Source organism: Lithobates pipiens, unplaced genomic scaffold (assembly GCF_037356315.1).
Source record: "Lithobates pipiens isolate NorthernLeopardFrog02 unplaced genomic scaffold, aLitPip1_a1.2 Scaffold_13, whole genome shotgun sequence".
Classification (NCBI taxonomy): Eukaryota; Metazoa; Chordata; class Amphibia; order Anura; family Ranidae; genus Lithobates; species Lithobates pipiens.
Genome location: NW_027507718.1, coordinates 8,998,964 through 9,018,945, shown reverse-complemented (window position 1 = coordinate 9,018,945; position 19,982 = coordinate 8,998,964). Strand labels below are relative to the sequence as shown.

At 43.1% G+C, this 19,982-nt stretch overlaps 1 protein-coding gene across 2 annotated transcripts in view; it reads left to right on the top strand.

Moving 5' to 3' along the window:
- DAPK1 (death associated protein kinase 1) overlaps positions 1 to 19,982 on the top strand; it is a 226,725-nt gene that overhangs the window by 185,089 nt on the left and 21,654 nt on the right. Inside the window, exons 19-20 of one of the 2 annotated variants that reach the window (XM_077474824.1) lie at positions 2,444 to 2,521; positions 15,265 to 15,487. In XM_077474824.1, the coding sequence (XP_077330950.1) occupies positions 2,444 to 2,521; positions 15,265 to 15,487 (301 nt within the window). Of the gene's footprint in view, positions 1 to 2,443; positions 2,522 to 15,264; positions 15,500 to 19,982 lie in introns of both variants that reach the window. The other variant, XM_077474823.1, reaches the window with a different exon arrangement.

The window sequence follows — 19,982 nt, the reverse complement described above, 5'->3', positions numbered from 1 at the left end:
GAGGCATGCGTCTGATCTGGTCATCAGCCATGCCATCATGGAGGGACCCGTGGCGGAAACAGCATCTTTAGTTAAGTTCTTGTTCTATTTTCTATTATTCTCTCTCATTACTTTGTGTAATTTCTCTTTGTACGCATCGAATACAACCCCAAAAAACGTAAACTGCCCCTTATCTGATAAAAACAGCCCCAGGTTGTTTAAGTGTAGCTATGAGGTCAGACTGGATGCCCCCTCCCCCCACCTTGGATGATCCAACAACATAGCTAGGAAGGAGACGAATGCTTCATAACAGCCACTTGTCTTGGCTCTGAGCATCTTCCTGTGACAGCTAGAAGAGGGATAGGAGGCTGACATGCTTTCACTCCCTCTGCATTTCTCTTGCCATTGTTTGTGTCGGGGAAGTGCTCGGGGACAGACAAGTGGCTGCCTCCTTTCCAGCCATGTTGTCGGGCTGGCCATGGTGGTGGAGGGGGGTGCCCTCATTCCAACATTTATGCTACATTTAGGAAGCACTTAGCAACATAGGACAACCTGCTACATATACCATACTTTCTCCCATGGGGGGGATGAGTGAAAAAAATTATTGATACTTCAGCAACCCTAGAATAACCCTATCTCTTGTGTTAGGAATGTCATTTCTCTTTAATAAGGCTTTTCCAGCTGTAGAGATTCTAAAGCCAGTAAAAGGCAAATTAGGAGGAAATATCTCATCTGAATTGGGAGATTAGCTCACAGACATTTTGCTCTATAATTATGTTACATAGTGTAATTAATTTATTGATGACGATGCTTATCTGGAAACTGCACTAATACATGAAAGCAGATAAGATGTCACTAATGGACGCTAATAAGGGAATAAAAGAGTCAGCATTTTATTTCTTAAGGTTCACATGTGCAATAAATTAGTAACTTAAATGGAATTGATGTTTGTAGGAAGAATTATGGCACACATCAGGCTTGACCTGAGAGGATATCTTTAATAAATAGGAGTTGAGTGGCTAATCTTTCATTTAATTGTTTATTCTATGTTGACCCTACACTCTGTGATTTTAGCAAATTCTAAAAACATTTTAGTTAACTGCTTGCAATAAATGGGTATTGTCTAATTGAGAACAAAATCAATGAAAATGAATACAATGAAAAGTGATAGTATAGTTTTCCGAAATTTTATAGCACGCAATTATGGTTGTCATTCGGGAGTAACTTTGGGAAGAACTGAAGACAACTAAAACTTGTTTTAGACCCCTCTCACGCTAGTGGACCAATCGGGTCTACCTGTCTGTTTTTCAGGGGGTCCCCTATCGGACCACTGATTGTTTTGTATGGGGCAGTGGATGTCAGCGGATATGTGTCCGCTGTCACCCACCGTAATTACAACCCACTAAAAACGGATGGATGGGGGTATGTTCGCCATGCGTCCAGTGGATCAGACCAGATCACAATCGGATGGAAAGGGACATGCAGTCCATTTCCATCTGACTATCCCATACAGCTATGTCTGTGTCTGCTCTGCTATGCAGAGCGGACATGGACCTGTCATCCGCCTGCTCAGCGGGGAGAGATCCACCGCTGAGCAGGCAAATTCCGCCCCATAATAAAGGGGCCTAAGTTGAGTGCTAGAACTGAAAGCAGCTACAGGAGTTAACAATTGAACATGATAGATTAGCTTGTAATGACCTGTGTTTGTAAATTGGCAGCTACAGTAAGTATCGGCCTCTTCTGGAATATCTAGCTTTTTCTAATTTTAGAAGCGTGAACTCTCCACCATGTATATTTGAATTGTTCTAAAGGAAATGTTGTGTTTTTTTATTTTTTTTTGTAATAACAAACATCTTATACTATATATACAATGGATTTGCACAGAGCAGTCCCGATCCTCTTCTTTTTGGGTTTCCTGTCGACAGTCCTGGCTCCCCCCCCCCTGCTGAGTCCCCCTAATAGCAAGCCTCTTGCAGTGGGGGTACATGAGCGGGCTCACTCCTGAGCCATGCTCTTTGTGTCCATTCACAAACACAGCGTGGCTCGGCCCCGCCCCCTGCTCTCTTCTTTTTTGGCTCACTGGCTGATTGACAGCAGCAGGAGACAATGGCTCCCTCTACTGTGTGAGCCAATGAGAAGAGAGAGATCCTGGAGAGCCGCTGCTCTCATGCATATCGCTGGATCCAGATGAGGCTCAGGTAAGTATAAGGAGTTGCTGGGGAGGGCAAAACTGCACCCTGAAAGTGTTTTACCTTCATGCATAGTATGAAAAAAACTTAAAAAACTTTGAGCCTTTAGTACCACTTTAAAGGGTCACATGTAGATGGCCAGTTGAAGACTGAGCAGATAAATAATTCATGGCCATCATGAAACCTGGCCAAACTTTCATGAAAAGTAATATACGATCTTGCCCAATGCCTACATATTAAACATTTGTCTATTTCATATTTACTCTCTGTGATAGGATGGAAAAACTGCAGAAGACCTTGCCAAGGCCGAGCAGCATGAGCCTGTTGTCAGTTTGCTTTCTAGACTTCGTAAGGTAAAACCTTTTATTGAAATAGAATTTATTCTATAACCTTATGAGACGTGTTTTAAGATTTATGATAACCTGTCCACAATGTTTTATGCTATGTTTTTATGGTATTGAACATTTCACCAGATGTAGGACTGCTGAAATGGACCTATACCTAAATAACCCTACAGCAATCCCAACAGCCTTTCTTCATAAAACTCATAAAATGACTAGAGAGGATTTGAAATACTCTCCTTTCTGAATACTAGGCTGCTACCAATGTCAAGTCATGGAACTACTGCTAAAATCTTTTGACATCTAGAGGAAGCACACGATACTGTTATTTCAGGAATAGTAATGATCTCACAGCCTCTTTAACCCTTTTTCTGTCAGAGCTGTTTTTGCACACATGTTTAACTACTTGACCACTGGATACTTAAACCCCCTTCCTAACCAGACCAATTTTCAGCTTTCAGTGCTCTCACACTTTGAATGACAGTTACTCAGTCATGCAACACTGTACCCAAATGCAACGTTTGTCCTTTTTTTTCACACAAATAGAGCTTTCTTTTGGTGGTATTTATTCACCGCTGGGTTTTTTATTTTTTGCGCTATTAATCAAAAAAGACAAAAAATTTGGTTAAAAAAATAAATAATTCTTTCATTTAAAATCTATTGCAGAGTATTGCACAGTATGGGCAGAGTACTGCAGATTATTGTCACAGAGCAGCGCTGTGGGCACTACACATCCAGCCCACAGCGCTACTGCCATCTCTACCCCTCTCCCCTCTCACTGTACCGATCGGTACTGAGAGGGGAGGGAGGAACCGGCGTCATGACGTGACGCCAGTTTGTTTACAAGTGACCGCTCCGGACGGAGTGATCGCGTGCTAGTGCGGGAGCAAGATTCTGGGAGGACGTCCGTGGACCCCCTATGGCGCGGTCGGCATGTGGTTAAAGAATAATTTTAGGCCCCAAGATTACATAAAACCCCCAGACGTTATATAATATGGGTAATTTCAGTTTTTCACATCAGACAATATTCGCGCAGGAAATGCTAAATGTCATTAAAAAATGTAACGTTATTTTTGGGGCACACAAATACAATAAGTTACCCAAATTTGGTAAAGTATAAAATATGAGGTTGCTCTGAGTTAATAGATAAGAATATGTCTAACCTTAAGGCCGGATTCACACCTATGCAAATTTTATGTGGGTTTCCCCCGCATAGCAGGAGAATGTGACTGGCTCCCTATGGAGCCGGTTTTCACATATCTTCGTTGCAGCTGCGGAGTGCACTGCACAGAAATGTGTGCATCTTTGGCTCAGTTTCAGGGCCGAATTCAGGCATAGATTCAGTCTCGATTCTTCCCTGAAATGAAGAACAGGGACGCACAGCCCTCCTGTACAGTCCTCAGCCGGTTCCAGCATGAATGGAGCTTAAAATTGTGTGCATCTGTGAAATGGCAACAAACTTCGGTACCTTATATTCTTCATAGGCAAAGCTTTAAAAGCCCACTATAGGTCATCAGTTTAGAGTTGACCATGAATGATGCCCCACTGCCCCCCCCGGGGGCACCAACCATACCATTCCTAGGCAAGCCAACGGCGCACACACAGCCCTGGATACATAGTTGTAGCACGCATGGGGGAGGGGGAGGCATATCAGAGGCGTGCGGAAGTAATCTGGCAGCTACACAGCCACTGGATTGTTTCCATCTGACAGCTGCCAGTTGGCTTGTCAGTAAACACACTAGAGCTGCCACGACGAGTCGACGTAATCGATTACGTAAACTACAAAAATGCGTCGACGTGCGTGCAGGGCGTCGATGCATCACAGTGGCAGTGCTTAGTATCTACCACTGCTCTCCGGGCCGCCGTCCCTAGGGGTGCAACGGATCACCACGATCCGTGATCCGAACGGGTCACCCCGCTCAGATCGGCACATGCCGCGATCCGCGGAGCGCTCCGTGGTCTCGGCCTTAGGAGAGGCCGCGGCTTCGGCCTAGCTCCGAAGCGGCGGCCATCTTTCTACACCCAGGCATTTACAATGTGATCGCTCCAACGGAGCAATCACTTGTAAACAAACCGGCGTCATGACATGACGCCGGTTTCTCTCTCCCCTCTCTGTACTGATCTGTGCAGTGGAGGGGAGAGGTGGGATGGAAGCAGACATCCCTCCATACCCAGCCCAATACTCTGCAAGCCCGATACAATACAATACTCTGCAAGCCCAATCCGATACAATACAATACTCTGCAAGCCCGATACCATACAATACTCTGCAAGGCCAATGCCAGCCAATACTCTGCCAGCAAATACTCTGCCAGCCAATGCAATACAATGCTCTGCAATACAATAGTCTCAAGGTTATCCAAAGGATTAATTGGCTAATCAAAAAAAAAAAAACACTAGATTCATAAAAAAAAAAAGAAATAATCGGATAGTCGTTGACTAATCGAAAAAATAATTGATAGATTAGTCAACAGACAAATTAATCGTTAGTTGCAGCTCTAAAACACACACTCCTGGTAGTTGCAGCTGCTGCGAATGTGTTTGAAACACCCTCTGTTGCCACCTCTTTACAACATATGCCAGTAGTAGCGAAAGGGTTGAACACTACCTTCACCTTTCTGAGCACATTTCGTGTTACACCCATATTTAGCATGGTCAGAGTCTGCAGCCCCCACCCTCAAACCATCACCCCCTCTTACAGAAGCTGTGTGCTTCTCCCTGCTAGCTCACCTACAGACCAGCAGCGGCAGCATGAGTCTGCAAGAGCCAGAGCATTTACACCCATGATAACAGTTCCAATCCTTTCCAGGCTCCTATGCTAATAAATAAAATTAAAAATAATTTTTTAATTACCATGGGTGCATTTATTATATTTATTATATTCATGTGTTAGAATGGCCCAGTCAAAGTCCAGACCTAAATCCAATTGAGAATCTGTGGCAAGCCATGAAACTTACTGTTCACAGACGCTCTCCAGACAATCTGATGGAGCTTGAGGTATTTTGCAAAGAAGAATGGGCAAAAATATCACTCTCTAGATGTGCAAAGCTGGTAGAGACGTCCCCAAAAAGACTTGCAGCTGTAATTGCAGCGAAAGGGAGTCCTACAAAGTGTGCACGCCACACTTTTCACATATTTATTTGTAAAAAAAAATTGAAAACTATTTATCACTTTCCTTCCACTTCACAATTATGTGCCACTTTATGTTGGTCTATCACATAAAAGCCCAATAAAATACATTTACCTTTTTGGTTGTTACATGACAAAATGTGGAAAATTTCAAGGGGTATGAATACTTTTTCAAGGCACTGTAAGTAAAAATGTTGGTTGTATCTAATAATTGTTGACATCTTGTTTTAGTAGTTCTCCAGTTTTGTTCATACATTTTGCATGTTTGCTGATATTTGTATATTGATGCAATTATACATGCCTGTGGTGTTTTTTTTGCGAATAAAAAATTGTGCATGCTTGCTTGCCGATATCAAAAACAAGGAGGATGGTGGGATTAACTTCGATATTCATTTTCTATTGGAGATCTCGTAAATGCTTTCAAGTGTAGTCAGGTTATCCCTTTCAAGTCTTTAAAAAAAAAATCTAGTTTTAACTCAGGGGTCACAGTTCGAACAAAAAAATGTACCCCGGGAACAATCGACAAAAGAGGGAAACGTTCTGGACTCCCAATGGCAGCGTGCACATGACCGGACTTTCCGACAGACTAGGTCCGAAGGGATTAGTCCGTCCGACAATCCGCTCGTGTGTGGGCTAGTATGATCGTTTTTAGAAAAAAAAAATCAGACGGACCTAGAAATCGAACATGTTTCAAATCTATCCGATGAACTCCACTCCGACGGACTAAAATCGGGGAAAAAACATTCATCTGTATGCTGGTCCGACGGACCAAATACGACGCAAGGGAAGCTATTGGCTACTGGCTATTGAACTTCCTTGTTTAGTCCCGTTTAAGTCATCACGTTAAAAACTAACAGACTTTCGGACGGACTTAGTCCGTTCGTGTGTGGCCAAGTACGTTCGTTCAGAAAGTCCATCGGAACTCGGCCGAAAGTCCGTCGGGAAGACCATCGGACCAAGTCTGCCCGGAAAGTCCGGTCGTGTGTACACAGCATCACAGGAACTTGAGCATAGGTTGCGCCGTTCTGGCCTGACTGTTCATCATCAGGTTTGGAAAGATCAATTGTGTGTCTATCAGGGTCAAATTGAGACCACTAGATCAAACAATTTTTCCCATGTTATTGCAAAAAATCTTAGCAACCCTAGACAACTATTCTATTGATATATTGTTAAAACCTCATTGTCCCTCCACATAACCAGCCTCAACACAGCTCTATAGCACATTCTCAGATTTTTTTTTCTCCTCAAAAATTGACATAATAAGGCATCAAATTCTTACCACACGTTTCTTCTACATGACTTCCTGACCGATTGTACCAGCTCTTCTCTCTCCCACTTCTCTCTACTTGACTCTGCATCGCTGAGTAATTTGATCTTGGATACGAAATCTTCCAACTGCATACTCAATACTATTCCCACCCATTTATTTTAATACTGTTTTAGTTCTCTATGTCCTATTCTCAATAACATAAATGATTCAGTTAGCACCAGTTTTGTACCAACGACCCTCAAAACTAACGATTATCACTCTGGTGCAAAAAAAAACCCAACATGGCTCTGGACGATTTAAACCACCTTCGCCCCATATCTTTTCCAAAATCCTTGAGCGGGCTTTTGATATCTGTTACACAACCACCTTTAACTAGTTGCCAATCAGCCGCCACAGTTGTGCTGTGCTGAGCGATTCGCCGTCATTGTACATTGGCCGCTTTAAGAAGCTATAGGGGCGCACACATCCGCCAGCCATCCGCGATCACTCCTCAGAGAGCCAGAATGCGGATCTGTCAATGTAAACAAACAGACAGATCCCTGTTCTGACAGGAGAGTAGAGAGAGATCTGCTGTTTCTAGTGATCAGGAACAGTAATTTCTCTCCTCCTCTAGTCGGTACACTCTTCCCCCCCCCCCCCCCCCCCCCGACAGTTAGAATCACCTCTCTAGGGAACACTTAACCCCTGGATCGCCCCCTAGTGTTAACCTCTTCCCAGTCAGTGGCTATTTTTAGCTCTGATTGCTGTATGAATGTCGCTGGTCCCAAAAAAGTGTCAGAAGTGTCTGATCTGTCCGCTGCAATGTCGCAGTCCCACTAAATATCACCGCTATTACTAGTAAAAAAAAAAAATAATAATAATAATAATAATAAAAATGCCATAAATCTATCCCCTATTTTGTAGATGCTATAACTTTTGCACAAACCAATCAGAATACTCTTATTGCTATTTTTTTTTTTTTTTTTTAACCAAAAATATGTAGAATACTACATATTGGCCTAAACTGATGATCAAATTTTCTTGGATATTAAAACAAAAAGTAAAAAATATTGTTTTTTTTTTCAAAATTGTCCGCTCTTTTATTTATTTTTTTCTGCAGCCAGAATCCTGATTAGGTCTGGTACAAGTGACCATATTACCCTTATCCTGGAGTCCTGCACTGTCTACCCGTCAGGTTTTACATTTAGGATCCTCTTTCTGACCTATAAGGCTCTTCATGGATTCGCACTCCATATTCTCTCTGAACTTTTATTAATTTGCTCCCCCTTTGTAACCTCCGCTTCTCAAATTCTGGCCTTTTGTGTGCCCCCTTACTCGCCAACACTCAATGGGAGACAGAGCCTTCTCCTGCTATGCTCCAAAACTCTGGAATTCTCTTCCAAAGAAAAGCAGAGTGTCCTCTTCTCTAAAATAATTCAAATCAAATCTAATAACTTTTCTTTAGACAAGCTTTCACTTAACCGGCCACTTTTTTTTTCTCTCTGTTTTATCCTGTGTATTTCTTGTGTTTTCTTTGTAAAGCACTTTGAGAAGCCACCTTTTAAAGGCACTATATTAAATTGAGTTTATTATTATAAATGCAATTCACAGTCCTCCAATTTAGTAATGCTGTTGGATGCCTCAGCGCTATTTTCCATAACTGTTCCCTTTGCCTCCCCCTTGTATTGTAAGCCGGGTCCAAAACTAAATTTGTTACATTTTGCTTTATCTATAGTATATTTCATATTATCCTTGTCCACATACTGCATCGCACATCTCACCCGTGTTGTGATGTTAACAGAACACATAGAAAGTGATTTGTTTTCTATGTGCCCTAGTGATGACCCGCATTTATTCAGAGTGGAGAAAATGCAGGTCACCATAGATGGTGTACATGAGCTCCAATCCTCCCTCCCTTCTGCTCATTTATATGCCATATGTTACTTGTTTTAAGAAATGCAGCTCTGGGCAAATGAGAAGGGAGAATACAGGCGAGGTCCAGAAGGAGATCACCTTTTTCTGCGCACTAAGGCCCCTTTCACACTGGAGCGGTGGGTCCGTTGGTGATAAAGCGGCACTATTTTTAGCGGCGCTTTACCGTCGTATTTGCGGGGGTATTCGGCCACTAGCGGGGCACTTTTAACCCCCCGCTAGCGGCCAAAAAGGGTTTATACCACCCGCAAAGCGCTGCTGCAGCAGTGCTTTGCCGGCGGTATAGCCGCACTGCCCCTTTGATTTCAATGGGCAGGAGTGGTGTAGGAGTGGTATAAACAACCGCTCCTTCACCGCTCCAAAGATGCTTCTAGCAGGACTTTATTTACCGTGCTGCCAGCGCACCGCTCCAGTGTAAATGGAGCGGCTCTTTCAGGGTGCTTTGCAAGCGCTGTTTTTAGCGCTGTAGTGCCTACAAAGCGCCTAATAGTCTACACTTTATAAAAATAAAGGATCTCAAAGACATAATAGGAGGAAGGTGTGGAAAGCTTAGGACGTCTGAGTTGGTTATCCACAAGAACTAAAACCAAGAGATCATAGAAAATCTTAGGTCCTGCACAGATGCTTGGATACTTTGCAGATGAATGTGATACATGGGGTGTATTCAGGGCCACTGATAGGCCAGTACAACCAGCCCTGTTGTACCAGGCCCGGCATCCGAGGGGGCCCAAGCAACCTCAGTCAGCGAAGAATAAAAAAAGTGCTTTCTAAATTACACCCCCGCTAAGCCACTCCTGGCTTAAGTTGGTGTATTATTGCTATTTTCCGGGCCCCTCTCTGATGATATGTGCTGGTGGGAGTGAGGGACTTTTTCCTCATTTTCAGGCGCATGTGCAGTGCATTCCACACCGTGCTACATATCCCGGCCACCTGCTGCTGATGCCCATTTCCTTCCCTGGTGGAGTGATCTCTCAGGAGTAGCTGGCTCCAGAGAGACGGAAACGGAGAGTGAGAGGCTGTCAGACGGCGGCAAGGCAGCTGACAGCGCCCAGGAGCAGAAGGGAAGCCTGAATTTATTGTGACTGCTGCAGCACCCCTGTAGGTGGATGAAAGATATACACTGCACATTACTATGTCACCTTCTATAATACACAGGCAGCAGTCAGCAGGTTTTCTGTCAGTGTGTCACATGACATTGGCAATAAGTTAACAAGGGCACCCAACAGCCATGCCCTAGGACACACTGTGACAATGCCAGCCATGATAGAGCACCTGCTGTCTGTTTTGTTATTATAATGCTGATGATCTTAACCTGCCTGGGCTGCTGTCTGTTATAAAGGCTTCTTACACACAGAGTGGAATCCGCGTGTTCAGTGGGGGATCTGTCCACTGATCCGATTTTACATGCGATTATTTGTTCAAAGCGGGGCCAGGGGAGGGGTCAGGGGCTGAGTTGAGGGTGGAGCTGAAGGGGGCTCCATCAGGTAGGCTGTACGGGGCCCCATGTTTTCTATCAGCAGCCCTGGGTGTATTTATAACAAAAGTTTACAGAGCGATTTGTCCTGCAAAACCACATGTAATGCTGCATCATGGCCACCAGATGGAGCTAGCGATCTAGCATTTATTTCATATGCTCATCAGCTCCATCTAGTGGTGATAATGCAGCATTTTCCTGATTCATGCTATTCCTATGAATGAAGAATATCCAACCTGGAGAAAAAATTGCCTAGTGACATTAGATTCACACAGAACAAATTTAGATCCTGCACATTTTGCAGGATGAATAGTTCTGCATTTTTTTATTTTATTATTCCACTTCACCATTTTGCAAGTTTACATGCATGCACCATTTTAACTTCCAGTTTCAGAGTGTTTGCAAGTTACACATTTGTCTAAAATCAGTCAGATGACAAAGGCACAAAATACCGTGGTCATGGAAGGATTAAAGTGTAACCCTCAGCGTGAGTTGGATGGAAAACTTATATGGGCTTACTGTATTCTGGATAAAAGTTGCATCATGGTGTGAAGTTAAACAATTTAAGAAGGCAGCATGAGCAGCTGTATGCTCTAACCCACAGCAACCTGCCATTCAGTCTCAGAAGTCTGATGCAGTTAGACTAATGAAAATGTTATCTCATTGGTTGCTATGGCTACAGCTCGGGTTTTGCTTCTGTTATTTGCTAAATAAGCCCCAGCTCCTGGGTCGTGCTTGTGCTGCAGAGATGTATTCTCCACATGTATTGCCGTGCACCACTGCGGAGATTTCCCCTGCAGGAAATGTCTATCTCTGCCGAGCTCATGTCAAGATGTGCTTATTCCATTTATCCTCAGAGCCCATATTTAAGGCGGAACACTAATAGGATTGAACAGCCTGTATTACTGTCAGCATTGTGATTAATGCTCTCTTCCACAACAGCGATGGCATGTGATAAAAACATTCACTGGTGACTTTACCAATTTGCTTTTCTCTCCAAATCCGTTACACAGTTAAATTTCATTTTACATTTTTTTTTTTTTTTTTTTTTTTTTTTGTCTGCAGAGATTCTGTGGAATCAAATGTCGTATAATTTTTATTTACTACCCATAGGCAGTGTGTGTCTATAATAATTCTGTGCAATAAATTACAAAAAATGCTTTTACCACAAATATTGGTACATAAAATATTTTACGTGTATTTTTTATGGTGCACATCTGGCTAAAGCATTTCTGAGGGGTCGGATTAGAACAGTCCGGTTTTACTGCTATTGGGTCGCTCCATTAGCCTAGATTCACACCAATGCAGTGCGGAAAACCCTGCAATCCCTGTGCGTTTCCCACACTGCATTCAAAGCGCACTGCCCTTGCGATCTGCAGTAGGTGTCAGTAAAATCTTAACCATACCCCATACCCTAAAGGCAGGTTGCAAATGCGGTGCGTTTGCCTGCAGGGGATTTCATGGTATTAAAGTACCATGGGATCCAGTTGCAGTGCGGTTTCAAAATTGGTGCATACACGACTTTGATATGTTGTGATTTGAGCCCATTCAAAATGAATGGGCTCTAATAGCACTGCACTGAATTGCATGTGAATTGAACAGGAATGCAGTGTAGTTCTGTGCGATTTCACATTTGGTTTATAGTGTGAACCGAGGCGAATACATGGGAGCAAGGGAATTTACTGTACCATTTGACTTAGTTTATGCTGCTTTTGTCTATTCCCATGCAGTTTAGGTCATTTGTTACAAAAGTATTGACTTATGTTCACTAAGGCCCCTTTGGCATTGGGGAAGGGGTCGCATCGGCCATAAAGCGCCACTATTTTTAGCCGTGTTTTACCGTCGTATTTGCGGAGGTATTCGGCTGCTAGTGGAGCGCTTTTAACCCCAACTGGTGGCTGAAAAAGGGTTAAAACCACCCACAGCATCGCTTTGCCGGCGGTATAGCCTCGCTGCCCCATTGGTTTCAATGGGCAGGAGTGGTATACACACCGCTTCTTCACCGCTCCAAAGATGCTGCTAGCAGGACTTTTTTTTTTACCGTCCTGCCAGCGCACCGCTCCAGTGTGAAAGTCCCTGGGCTTTCACTCTGGAGTGAATGGAGCAGTTCGTTCAGGGCGCTTTGCAGATGCTATTTTTCACGATGTAGCACCTGCAAAGCACTCCAGTGTGAAAGGGGTCTAAATGAGGAATTCTACACTTTCTTAGACACTTGTTTTTTTACACATTTCTAAAAAATCCTACTGAATGAGAAGAGGCTGTGTTGTTGACAGGAAAATCCTGCCTAGAAGGTTTACTGATGTGTACATGTAAAGCTTTCCCTGCTGCCATGCTTAGTTAAAGGGACACTGGCTGTCATTCTGATGTTTTGACTTCAATCCTGTTTGAGTTGCAGACTTAAGCATTGAGCACACTACTAGTTAGTTTTTTTTTGGGGGGGGGGGGGGGGGGTTGAACAAATAAAAAACTGACAGCTCAGGTCGGAGGGCTGTACTAACAATCTTATGTTAGTACAGTGATTTCCCTTGCTGTGCTGTTGTGTCGTCCCCCCCCCCCCCCCCCCCCCCCCCCCGCAGAACACTCCAGTCAGCCAATCGCTGAGAGCGCTGGTCAGGAGCCTGTCGGCAGACCTTTTTCGGTCAAGACACTTCCACAGAAGCCAGGCCGGCTGCTCTAGACACGTGCCGAATGTTGGACAGTTTCTATTGAACAGGCCAAGGGCACCCGACATTCGGCCTGTGTGTACTAGGCTTTAAAGTATAGAGATAATTAGTTCTGATATCTATTTACAGTATGCATATTCTAGGATTGTGACTGAAACATAATGCTGTCAGGCCCAGCCAGGCAGATTCGGTGGAAGGGGGGTCTGCAATGGGACCCCTATACTTCTCTCATAGGAAAATCACTTTAAAGGATACCTTTCTTGGAAGAAAAGGAGATTGCAAGTGCTAGTTTCTTGGCTGTAATAATGATCCTCTGGTTTCAGTACAGTTTAATGAAAGTATATGTTTTGTATCTATCTAATAGTAATCTATTACATTTTCATTTACTACAATTCCCTAGTTGATCGTGACGGTCCCCCTTGTTCTAAACTGGCCATGTAATGCATGGAAGCAGATCCGTGCATGCGTGGTTAGTTTGCATCCCTGGTCTTGTTTTTTGGAAGTACAGGACATCACGCAGGTATCTTCCATAATCTGTTTTCTGCCACACTCCTGCCCAGCACAGCCATGGTTGACAGCCAAATGATGTAATGAGTTGCCCACCTTACGCTAGCCAGAAGAATACACAAAGGGGGGCATTCACCTATACTATAAAGTGGTTGTAAAGACTGAAGTTTTTTTTTTATCTTATTGCATTCTATGCATTAAGATAATAAGCCTTCTGTGTGCAGCAGCCGTCTTAATACTTATCTGAGGTCCCTCTCTGTCCAGCAATGTCCACGCGTGTCTCAGCCATCCGAGATTCTCCCTCCTGATTGGCTGAGACACAGCAGCGGCGCCATTGGCTGCCGCTGCTGTCAGTCAAAGTCAGCTAGCCAATCAGGGGAGATAGGGGGTCGGGTGTCCGTGTCTGAATGGACACAGGGAGCTGTGACTTGACTTGGGTGCCCCCATAGCAAGCTGCTTGCTGTGGGGGGGGGGGGGGGCACTGAACAGGAGGGAGGGGCCAGGAGAGCTGAAGAGGGACCTGAGAAGAGGATCCAGGCCACTCTGTGCAAATCCACTGCACAGGGCAGGTAAATATAACATGTTTGTTATTTTTATAGGGGGAAAAAACAACTTTACAATCACTTTAAGCTAGAAGTAGTATCACGATAACCGTTCTGACTTATCTTTGATGTTCCTGATCTTACTTTTTTTTGTGATCAATGTCTCTGAAAGCATTGAAGCCAGAGGGTGAGTATTAATAACCATGTCATTTAGTGTTTTACTGGTCTAAAGCAATGTAGCCGTATGTGCTCTCTACAGACACAGGTATGTTTCCTGTCTGGTAACGCTACCCAGTAGTTGTTCTGCAGGGATGCTGTCTCCACTACCTGATGTAAAGGTGGCTACTAGAAGGAAAATCGACACATCTGTACATGAATTCCAGAAATGAGAATATGAATAAAAGTCATGAAAAAGTTAATAGCTGGCAATAAGTAATAATGTTGTTGTGATAAAATAATAAAGTGTGTAACTGCTGAAAATACTTTTCCATAGTTCCCTTAAAGGGTAGGAAGGAGCATTTCACACATTATATAATAAACGTTTTCACACAACATTGACCATAAAAGGCAACTGCTGTGCTTTGAGTGGGACTATCTAACCCCCTGAGGAATAAGAAATAATTATCCTGCCTGGGTAGGAAATATTTCGATCTGTATTATAGACCTATACTTGTGGCTTTGTATTATATGCAACATCATCTGACACATGCTAGGGTTTGGAATCATACATCTTGGTATAAATAAAGTATAGTGTGATAATTGTACATCTCTCTGAGAATCAGACTTATTAATGGCTAAGATTGAATCGCATCTCCCTGTAAAGTTATGCTGTCTGAGACACCTGAGATCTCATGCAATCCTATTCCTGTCTTTGGTGACAGCGAGTACAGAGATTGCTTTGTAGCGTTGTGTAGTGTCAGAATGCATTTCATCAAGTTATGTCAGAATGGAACATTTCCACTCTGAATAAAGTACAAGTGCTGTGCTAGGTAAAGGAAAAGGATGTTCTGTTAAAAAAAAAAAAAAAAACATGGCCTGTTTTTTTATATCCTCTTTATGGACATTTTGATTTTAACAGTAATATCTTCTGACAGTGGAGAAAATTACTGCTGGAATCTGTCGGCACCTCCTCCCTCCTTCTTTTTTTTTTTTTTTTTTTTTTTTTAATTTCTACGTTTTTCTAGAAAAATGTTTAGAGAAATGTTTATTATGCCAGAGAATTTCCATTGTTTTTTACATTTCTCTTTAATCATCTTCAGGACACATACAGAACTCAATTCATTCAGCAGCTGAGACCTGTCCAAAGCCCACAGCCAAGGATTAAACTGAAATTGTTTGGACATGTCGGCTCTGGGAAGACCACACTGGTAGAGTCCCTGAAATGTGGGCTTATTCGTAGCTTTTTCCGGAGGCGAAGGCCTCGCCTTTCTTCCACGAATTCAACGCGCTTTCCTTCTTCACCACTGTCTTCCAAAACCTCAGGTAGGCTTAAAGGTGATTTGAGTTTATATAATAATTTTGTCAAAACTACTCTACTGTAATATACATAAGGGGAAATATAGGGGCTATAATATGGTTTTTAATGTTTTACAAGTTTTTTAATTAATAATTTATAATATTTTTATGTTGATTTATAAAATCTTTTTTTAAAGTATAAAGGGCACTTTCCCACTGATGCGTTTTGCAGCCGTTTTAGCGCTAAAAATAGCACCGGTAAAGCACCTCTCCTGTCACTCCAGTGTAAAAGCCTGAGTGCTTTCACACTGGAGCGGTGTGCAGGCATGACGTTAGAAAAAGTCCTGCAAGCAGCATCTTTGGAGTGGTTTAGGAGCGGTGTATACACCGCTCCTGAAATGCCCTGCCCATTGAAATGAATGGGCTTTGTGAGTGCTATTAACCCCTTCAGCCGCTAGCGGGGGGGGTTAAAAGCGCCCCGCTAGCGAGTGAAAAGCGGCACTAAAACAGTAAAGAGCTGCTAAAACTAGTGGCGCTTTACCGCCAGTGCCCTCACCACCCCAGTGTGAAAGTGGCCTAAGGTTACTTTCGCACTGGGGCGGGGGGTGTCAGCGGTAAAGCTTTGCTAATTTTAGCGTGCAAAGTGCCGCTGCCGAAGTGCTTTGCAGGCACTTCGGCAGCGGTGCCCATTGATCCCAATGGTAGGGGCGGTGGAGGAGCCATGTATACACCGCTCTTTCACCACCTGAAAGATGATTCTTGCACGACTTTAACCTCCTGCAAGCTCACCAGCCCAGTGTGAAAGCGCTCAGGCTCTCACACTGGGGTTGCAGGGGAGGTGTTTTTTAGGCACTTTACATGCACTATTTTTAGCCCAAAAGCACCTTAAAAAACACCTCCAGTGTGAAAGGTGTCTTAGTTCTACTTTAACAAATACATTAGTAGAGGTTACTTGCATGGCATTTGAATCTAATAATAGAGCCCATCACAGCTTTTTCTAATAATTGACTGCACTGGCCTTTCTAAAAATGCATATCGGGTCATATCTGCCAGTGGAGGGAGTGGAGCCAAATGGGTCCCATGTGATCTCATTTGTCTGAAGCTATCATGTTGTAAATTTATAAAAGCTACTGGCCAGCACAATTGTTGTTTGTGTGGTTGGAAAATTACAGTCCTGGTGGTAAATGAAAAAGTTCCCAGGAGCCTGGTATATCTTTCCCATAACACTCCCACATGTGGATGCACTACAGGAAATCCTGGATTCTTGTATAAATTGGGTGACTTGTGATAAACTTCCTGTAACGTGATATGGAGCACAGGAGCAGCTGGGTCCCACATCCAGGCTATGTGAAATAGTTTCCCTTTCTGACAAGTAGGTGTGAGTAAGCAAGCTTTGATTAATGATACCCCCTAAGCCCAGTCACTGTAAGGCATAGTGGTATTTATAAACTATAAAAAAGATGCATATCAGAGATTGAGGGAGGGGGTTATTAGATATACATATGGTTGCTGTAGGCAGAGAGATGAAGAAAATTGTGTATATGGTCATCGGGGCAGAGAAATGTTAGAGTAAACCCACATTTTTAATGGCTGTTAACACTTTTGAGCTGGTTTCTCGATTTTGGGAGAGTTGTCTAGGCCTTTTGTGAAGGATCGCCTTAAAACTTTGCTCTCTGCATCCTAGATAGTGAGGTTCATAAACATAGCTAAAAACAAGGTGGGGGGTCTCCTAACTCTGCTGCTCATCATGAGACTGATATAGTTTGTTCACCAGCCAGTAACTGAGCTTTTTAGAAGTTAATATAGTGGCCGTTCTGTGCAAAAACATGATATTCACACAAGCTAAGCCTTTATGGTCTGCACTGTATGGTAATATTCTGTACCAATCGTAAGAAATTAGCCAGGGGGTCCATTCTGATCAGTTCTTCAGGCTGCCTACTGAGGTAAGGGCTATTCCATAGAAAAATGGTAATTTCCCCAGCTACAACTACAGTGGATGATGACCAAGTCATGTCTGGCTAGACTCAAGTTTAGGCTGTGTTTAAGCAGTGTTTTTAATGCCTAACTGTTCTTGAATGCCTGCCACCAATATTACAATGGGCACCACACACTGCAGTACACACAGGTGTGATAGCATTATGTTGTGTTAAAGATTTAAGCAGCATGTCGCTTTCATGAGGTATTGCCGTTTGTCAGCCACCATTAGTAATGTCAATGGTAGTGCGCTGTAACCGCACCTATAGCATTTAAAGCACATGTGAAGCAGTTATAAAGTGTTAGCCTGGGTGCTGGGGTAGAGGCAGTGGAGGCTCCTGTAACCCAGAATTCACTGAGAAATAATAGAGAACTAAGACAGAGCCGCTCCAGTCATTTCCTGTTTGTACAGAGTAGCCATATGGCAACACCATTTCTCTCGGTGTGCATATAAAAAGCATCAATTAGCCAGCAATACACAGAGGCATTGAGCATTATTGCTAGTGGCAAAGCTTTTTGTGTCTGCAAAAAGTCAGTGCCAGCAAGTGACCATGATGATCTTTCTATGAGCATTTTGAGCTGGACCAAGCCAAGTGTCAAAGAGATCAAACTATGCAAATCCTTCTTGCAGAGAATAAAAAAAAATGTCTGCCATCATAACACAAGCTACCCACGTCTCAAAGCAGATCATTTCCTCTACATTGCTGTCTCCAAACCATGGCCAGATGCGGCCCTTTGCTTGCTTTTATGCAGCCCTTGGGGGAATGTTTCATCCACTGATGCTAACAATGGGACATAATCAATCAATCCTCCCCCCCCCCTCACACCAATGAAGGGACACAATTTCTTCCAAATACACCAAAGATGGGGCACTATTCACCCCCAATGATACCATCGATGGGGCACATTTTCTCCCAATGACACCAATAATGAGGCCCAATTCCCCCAATGACACCAATGATGGGGCACAATTTCTCCCAATGACACCAACAATGAGGAACAATTTCTTCTAATGACACCAATAATGGGGAACCATGACACCAATGATGGGGGACAATTCCTCCAAGTGATTCCAACAATGGGGCACAATTTCTCCAAATGACACCAATTATGGGGCACAATTACTCCCATTGACACAAACAATGGGGCAATATTTTTCTCTCAATGATGTCAGGTCCATTTCTACTCCCAATGGACACAGTCTGCCCCCTAAAACCTGAAAGACAGTAAACTGGCCCTTTGTTTAGAAAGTTTGGAGACCCCTGCCCTAGATAAACAAATTTCATGGGTGTTTAACATGCTTTTGTGAAGCTTTTTCAATGCTTCAAAAATGCGTAATAAACGCTATAGCTATGTTAATGACCATTGCTCTGTTCTTCCTAATCACACTTGTGAATGAGCCCTAAAGGAATTGTACTTGCATCTTTTCGCTATTAAGAGATTTGTGAGCTTGATTAAAACTGTAGGTAAAGTAGGAAATCCCTTTAAAATGATTTAAGTCTCTTTTGGATTAATCGCGTTAAGTGGGTAGCACAAAACCAGCAATGAATACCTATGCTAGATGAGGGAGCAGATTCCAGAGCTCTAGAGTTTCTACTCGGTGACAAATGGGGCAACTTCTACTGGCGTGATTTGTATTCTGGCGCTGGTGCGTAGTAATAACAATGCATGATATAATGACTCTGACACTCAAGTCATGCTAAGTAAAGTGCTTGAGTTACAAATGAAAATGCTTTTAAACCAGTGATTTCTTACCGTGGAAAGCAGCACAAGCGCCTATTCATCACACTGAACATGTTGGCTTTATTCCAATGAACAGAGGTCAATTCAAGAAGGGGAAGACCCCTTAAGTGTAAGTGGCAAAGAAATAGAAAATAGCTGAGATGTGCTAATGTGCTTTAATTATTCAGTATGAGGTTTTAAACAAATGCAGCCACAGTCATCTTTGCATGTTTTAAGACCTCAATTACTTTAACATTAAATTCAAATCCTTGATCAAACAACTTCTCACCAGATAAGTAATGCAAAAGAGTTGTGTGTTAGAAGCTTCTTTTCTCCTTTTGCTCAGGTCTGGTGAATTGTTAGTCCTTAGTGGGGTAAATTATAGACAAAAGTGATATAGAGCGCAGCACCTTGTGATGACCGGTTACAAATCCGCTTTGAAAGACCAAGGGCAGATTCCACAGAAGAGGTGCAGTGCAGAAACTTTCGGCTGTCAATCACTCTTTGAAGGACATTACTGATCATCTGCAATGTTCTCCTTGACTCATATTGGGAAATAGTTAAGAATTGTTGTTGGATTACAGCCTAAGCTCTTAGCCAATGATATACTGTATATATTAAAACCGATCCAAGGCCTCAAAGGGTACAAAGATCTTAGGTTTATTTGTATGGGCAGCTTGCGTTTGATGCCCTGTGCTTTGTAACTGTTCTTATCACAGCTTACTAATGTAGGAGGTTAAAGGAACGTGAGCAATGAATTGGCAAGGGTTGATCACCACTCTTAGCCCCTGTACACGCGGTCAGAGATTTCCACAACCAAATCCGT